At 45.6% G+C, this 6,338-nt stretch overlaps 1 protein-coding gene across 2 annotated transcripts in view; it reads left to right on the top strand.

The window, feature by feature from the left end:
- Window positions 1–687: 687 nt before the first annotated feature.
- Window positions 688–6,338, top strand: part of tmem68 (transmembrane protein 68) — a 22,270-nt gene continuing 16,619 nt past the window's right edge. For both annotated transcript variants that reach the window (XM_008288461.1, XM_008288460.1), the window contains exons 1-4: window positions 688–777; window positions 1,854–2,107; window positions 3,245–3,418; window positions 5,046–5,145. In XM_008288461.1, the coding sequence (XP_008286683.1) occupies window positions 2,048–2,107; window positions 3,245–3,418; window positions 5,046–5,145 (334 nt within the window). In that variant the 5' untranslated portion in view covers window positions 688–777; window positions 1,854–2,047. The remainder of the gene's footprint in view (window positions 778–1,853; window positions 2,108–3,244; window positions 3,419–5,045; window positions 5,146–6,338) is intronic.

Here is a 6,338-nt window from a genome sequence, read left to right as displayed (position 1 = left end):
GCTGTTCAGTACTTACCTTTGTACCATTTCAAGCTATTCATTGGACTTGCACAACTTGAATTGCAATAAATAATTGGAAAAATTAGGGTGTTCTAAAACTTTTGACCGGTAGTGTATATATATATATATGCTGTGGCCTCTGTGGTCCCAACAACAGTGAATCAGTCTTGTGGTTTGTCACTCCCACCACTGAATCTCTGACCTCACATCATTAAAACGCTACAACAATGAGGATTAAACATTCATGCTGACGCTTCCTGATCCGTGTTGCGGTGACAGTTCATCTGATTGCGTGTTAATTAGGATGCTCCCTGTAGTTCATCACCAGCCTGCCCAGATCACCTGCGATTTGTTGGGAGTCACTGAATCAGTAAATGCTAAACTATGAGTGAAAGCACTGTTGCTCATTCCCAGGGGGACACCAACAGCCGGAACCAGAACCCTGTGTGTTGTGTCCGTACTGGGCCATTAAAGCTGATTCTGATGTTCTGGGCGCCCCCTGGCGGTGGTGCTGTACTGCTCTGTACTGTTTTTTCACACAAAGTTTCTTAAAAACTAGAACGTGTCAGACTGCGCCCCCCGCTGGTCGTGCGTGGCGCAGTTCAGCATTAACGAGCCTGAACGGAACTCATCTGTCGGTCCGGTGGTTTCCGGGGACAGGAATCTCGCTACACTTGACTGTGTCACACGAAATGGCTGCCGGGATGAGGACCAAGGCAGCTGTCAGCCGTCAGACCTGACTGCGGGGTGAATGTTCACCGACTGAGCAGCTCCGAGGTACCGTGTTCCGTCCAGTCGTGTTGCGGCTGCTCCCGGTGCCGTCCGGTGCTCACCGGGGCCGCAGCTCTGCTCGTTTAACGGTAGTCTGCTCACGGTGGTCCGGTCGTCTGCTGCTGCTATAATCCCGGTCATCGTAGTTCTGTTTCAGCTAAATCGTGAGCAGCGAAGCCGAAGTTCGGTTCCGAGCTCCGTCCGGTCGGTGCTGTTGTCCACCAGCTGCTCTGCTCTCAGTCATGGCGGCTTTTCTACCATTTGTGTCAAAACAGCCGAACGCCTGCAGACGCATGCGCGTTCCGGTCTGTGTGAAGCACAAACTGAACTACTGGAGTCCTCCAGTAATTTATTTTATTTTGTATATTTCATTCATTGAGTTAAAACAAATCAGTTAAACGTGACACAAACACTCCTGAAGGATCATCTGATGTCTGTGAAGATCCTCAGTCCTGCAGCTCAGGGTTCTTCTGGCAGTTTGGTCGTAGCAGCTGGACTGCTTGAGCTCCTTGAAGACGTTCCACCTCTCATCCAGGAGGCTTCATCAGCTCTGACTGACTAGTTGGGAGTTCCAGAGACCCTAACGAACCCCACTGTGGCAGGGGGAGCACTAAGGACTCACATAACGAGGGGGAGGAGCAACAAACCCATGTGTTAATGTCTCCTTCAGGATGTCAGTATGTGGAACTCCCAACTAGTCAGTCAGAGCTGATGAAGCCTCTTGGATGAGAGGTGGAATGTCTTCAAGGAGCTCAAGCAGGTTCAGCTGCTACCATTAATCTACCAGAACATGATGTCATCTGCCTCCTTTACCCAAAGAAATACATCTCCAACCAACTTAAAATACTAAAAGCATCAACAACAATACGATAAACATCAAAATAGTCACAACAAAAACAACAATAATAATATGGAACAGCTCCTTCAAAGCCGACAGTCACGTTTTACTTTAGACACATTTTCTTTAATACATGTGACCTGATTACTTCCTGTCGTTATCATCAGACATAATGAACAGATCTCCTCAACAAGCCGGCTTTAATTGTAAACACTGATTTTGATTTTGTGGTTTCTTTGTTCAGGTTGTTCCACACGACGCTCCGTCACTGCTGTTGTGAATCTGGGTTTGAGTTGAGTCGGTGAGTCAGTGGGCGCTGGCTTCCTGTCCTGCCTCCCTGGATGCAGCAGCAGCAGCAGCAGCAGCAGATGCTCTCCATGCGTCGGGCTCCTGGTCCCTGAGGCGGCCTTGTCCTGTCATCGCCTACAGCAGAGCAGGATGGCAGATGCCGGCAACCAGTCCTGTCTGATGGCAGCAGAGAACACGGTCTCCCTCTTGGTATGAATGCTGTCCATTTATCACTGACACGCACAACTTGATAATGAAAAAGCACGGAGCTCACCTGGAACCTACCTGGTTAGTTTTCTCTCCATGTAATGTGTTATGGGTACCATGCAGTCGCCTTTTTGCTGAGAACACAGTCACTCAGAGCTTCTAAACTCTTTGGGGTTGTGAACACGTGCTGAATAAGGATCAAGCTGCTCTGTTGGTGATGACATCCTGACGTTTTTTGGGCGTTGCTTGGTTAAACATCTGCCTTATGAGTCTGTATGTTGCAGCTCTGCGCTTCCAGCCGTCTCTGATAATCCATGTATTATACACGTCCACTGCAGTCTGAGGCCCGTTTACACGTAGCAGCAACGGTGATATCTCAACGCGTCTGGGCCTTTGGTTCACATGTAAATGAAGCTACGAGTCACCGAAAAACATCACGTCTGAAAACTCCGGCCACAGTGGAGATTTGGAAAAACTTTGTCTTTAGGTCTGCATGTAGACGGGAGGAGGCGGAGTCTGACGTCACAGTGAAGCGTCATCGGCGTCACGTGTGCGACAAACACTCTGTAAACGCTCCACTTCTCTGTCAGTCCAAACAAACCACCCTCGCGCTGTTATCGTTTAGATAACAGGGAGTAGTTGTGTGTTTTTTCCAGGATTCTGATTGGCTAGCATGGCTTCTGGTTACACTTCCCCCTGTAGGTCTGACAGCTCATAGCAGCTCTTACCAACAGGTTTATGCGGGTTTGTGTGAACACAGATTTTTTTGAAAACGATCTGGTGTGAGCAATGTTATTTTTGAGAGAATACCCTGCGCTGTGTAAACGTGGCCTGAATGTGAACATAAAACAGCATGCTAGTTTGTCCTGAAGTGTTCTGGTGTGTAACATGTGCTAATGCTGTTCAGTACGCTGTTACGTGACGTGCATTTTTTTTTGTTGCATTAATCGCCATCGCAGCTTCTGTCACGTTCTCTCCCAGCGGTACATGATGTCAGTCTGGGACGCTGTATCACCCGTTAGGATTCATGCTCCGGCAAATATGAATGTCTGCAGAAAACGTATTTAATTCCTTCAGCAGTTGTCCAGATGTGTTAGTCTTAACCAAAGTCGTGGTACTGACTCTTGTCCTGGTTCACAGGTCTGCTTGTTTCATGAGTTGGAGGAATGGGCGGGCCTTGGTCAGGTGGAGGACTACCTGAGCGTTCTGGAGTACCTGTTGTGGGTCTTCACCCCGCTAGCCATTGTTTTCATCGTGCCCTTCCTCATCGTGATCCTCCTTTACCTCTCTATTCTCTTCCTTCATGTTTATAAGGTACGTGTGAACACTGAATCAAGTCCATGGCATTTATGGAAGTCTGCAATGAATCATACATCACTTAAACTTTTTTAAGGCCTGTATAATAATCATGGGTGCGATAGCATGAAGTTCATACTACTTACTATTTAGAACTTTATTTAACTATGCAGATTGACACAGAACGGTGCAATAGTCAAAGCTGCACTACAAAAAGCAGTCTGGGCTGAACACAGACGCCACTGAACACATCCTCATGAAGGTAAAGCTGAGCAGCTCAGTGTTGATCAGGGGTCCACAGTAGGTCATGGCTGGAGCTCGGCTGCATCAGCCAGTCACTCAGACGAACCAGCACAAAGAAAAACAGGCTTCACTGTTTGTCATCCAGAGTTCACAGATACTGAAGATCTGCCAGACGTGTGCAGAATTACTGGAATGTCAAGGAAAGGTTTTTCCTCTGTGTCCACATTAAACCTGCCCAAAGAGTAAAGCCAGGCGACGTAAACAGCAGGACAACAGCTCGGCAGACGTTCAGGTGGTCTCGTGCTGGTGTCTGTCTGAACAAGAAGCTGTTGTTGGTTTTGAGATCGGCTCGTAGCAGTTACACAGTACAACACCAGACGGCTTTCTGAACGGGGTTAAGGACTGCAGCAGCTGATGCTTTAATGCACATCAAGACTGAAATATAATTTGGTCTCCATTTTCAAGGAACTGCAGTTAATTTGTCAGTTAATTATCATGTTTTATACATTAATGTTTTCAGCTTTGATCTGTCACTGTCAGACTGTAGGTCATCGACCATGAAACTCCTTTCTTTCATTATAATGACCAGTAACTTAAAGACTGTCATTTCTACATTTCATTTATACATCAGTGAAAATGTAGATAAAAGTGAGAAGTTAGACCACAGAGGGCCATGAAGCTGACTGGCTGGTGGAAGCTGTGCCAGCAGCAGCAGAAGTAACAGAAGACGTTTTTGTTCTCGTTTATTTCTTCACTCCTCAGCTTTGACCATATTTTTTAATTTCTTATTTTTAGTACTTAGTTGTTTTCTGATTACTGTACACAGAGAGCTAAGATTCACCTTGTTTGTACAAACGTGGCTATTAAAATTGATTCAGATTCTAAACAAATCAGATTACTACCTTTGGGTATGTTTAAAGTTTGCCAATTTATTACTCAAAACATCTATCAAATTCTGGGTTAATTAACAAAAGCTGTATCATAGGACTCAGTCATGGGGAATGTTCTTCAACGTCAGTATGAAGGTGGGATTGTAGTGTGTTCAGATGGCACCGTTCTGCTGCAGCAAATACTACGCAGTCATTTCAAAAGACTTTGAAGCCAACGCATGTATTGAGGATGCAGGTTATTTCTGAGTCAGTTTTGTTGTTCAGCTAAGAAGGAATCTGTCCTGAATGAAGCACTGCATCAAACTGATACGATGGTTTGTGGTCCTGCTGCTCCTCGATGCCGTTCCTGTTGTTCAGCAGTGACTTTATCTGCAGCGTTTCATAGAAGAGAATAATACTGACTTATACTAGTAGGAATCTTCAAGATGAACATTGTCTTTATGAGAGTCATTCCAGTAGCTAATACACATAGAGGTACAACACTTGTCGTCCCTGATGTTTCCTTCTACCAGAGGAAGAATCAGCTGAGGGAAGCTTACTGCAACAACCTGTGGGATGGAGCCAGGAAGACCCTGGCTACTCTGTGGGATGGACATGGAGCAATATGGCATGGTAAGGCACCACGGCCCTCATGTATGTTAATGCTAGGAGCAGTTTCAGTGGAATGGAGTCCAGTGCACCACCACCTACTGGGACCTAGAAACATCACCTCTGGATAATGTCAGCCGAAACTGTCAAATCAAAAGTGTGTTTCAGTATTTTTATTACTTTCTACTGAGGATGTCACAAAACCATTTACTCATCAGCACCAACACCAATGGAACTACACGATCCATAGTCAGTGCCACGGCTCCAAACTACCAAAACACAATTGAACGAGTGTATTTCAAGGTCAAGTCTCATTTGAAAATAGTTGGATGGAGCCTTTGAGGAATAAAAAGCAGAATAATCTAATTTAAAACAAAACAATATTGTGCCAAAAAATAAAGCAACTCAAAGATCCCTCTGAGAGCTCAGACCTCCGCCAAGCAGCTCATTTCCACCATATATATATAATATATATATGTGTGTGTGTAGGTGTGGAAAATCTGTCTGTCTGTCTGTCTGTCTGTCTGTCTGTCTGTCATTCATTTATTTATTTATTTATCTCTGGGTGTGTTCAGTTTGAATTCCTCATTCCTGTCACTGAAATAAAAGAGTCGCATCAAAGCTCTTCATGATGCTGGACGGTCTCTGAGACAAACAGGAGAAGACAGAAAGTGTTCTCACAGTGGGGCCAGGTCTGATCTGGAGTCAACTAACGAGACTGGTTCTTACAAAATGCTCCAAGCAAGAGGCAGGAAATGACAGTAAACTGAAGCAGGTGTCGACACCTCGAGACTTGAAGGACTAGAGACAGAAGGAAGACCACTGCTGATCTTCATCCAGAGATGATTCTAGATCAGAGTCTTAGAAGGTCTCCAGAGTGACCATAAGAGATGACTGATGGAACAAGGCTTAGAGGGAAGAAGAGCTGCTGAGCAGCCGTTACTGAGGCCTGCAAACATCCAGAAACACAAACACTGGACTGTTGACTGGAAGAAGGTCCTCTGGATGGATGAGTCCAAGTTTGAACTCTTTGGTCAGCATTGTTGTTTCTGTCCTTAGAAAAGCTGGAGAACGTTTGGATGCCAGGTGCACCCACAGTGACACACGGTGGAGACTCCACCATGGTATGGGCTCCATTAGTGGAGATGGCAAGTTAGTGAGAACCATGAATCATGCATCATGGACCAGAACGTCTACCACAACACCTCAGTGCATCA

The sequence above is a fragment of the Stegastes partitus genome, unplaced genomic scaffold (assembly GCF_000690725.1).
Source record: "Stegastes partitus isolate 25-593 unplaced genomic scaffold, Stegastes_partitus-1.0.2 Scaffold559, whole genome shotgun sequence".
Taxonomy (NCBI): domain Eukaryota; kingdom Metazoa; phylum Chordata; class Actinopteri; family Pomacentridae; genus Stegastes; species Stegastes partitus.
The sequence above is the reverse complement of the archived record's forward strand: the minus strand, read 5'-3'. Positions and strand labels throughout refer to the sequence as shown.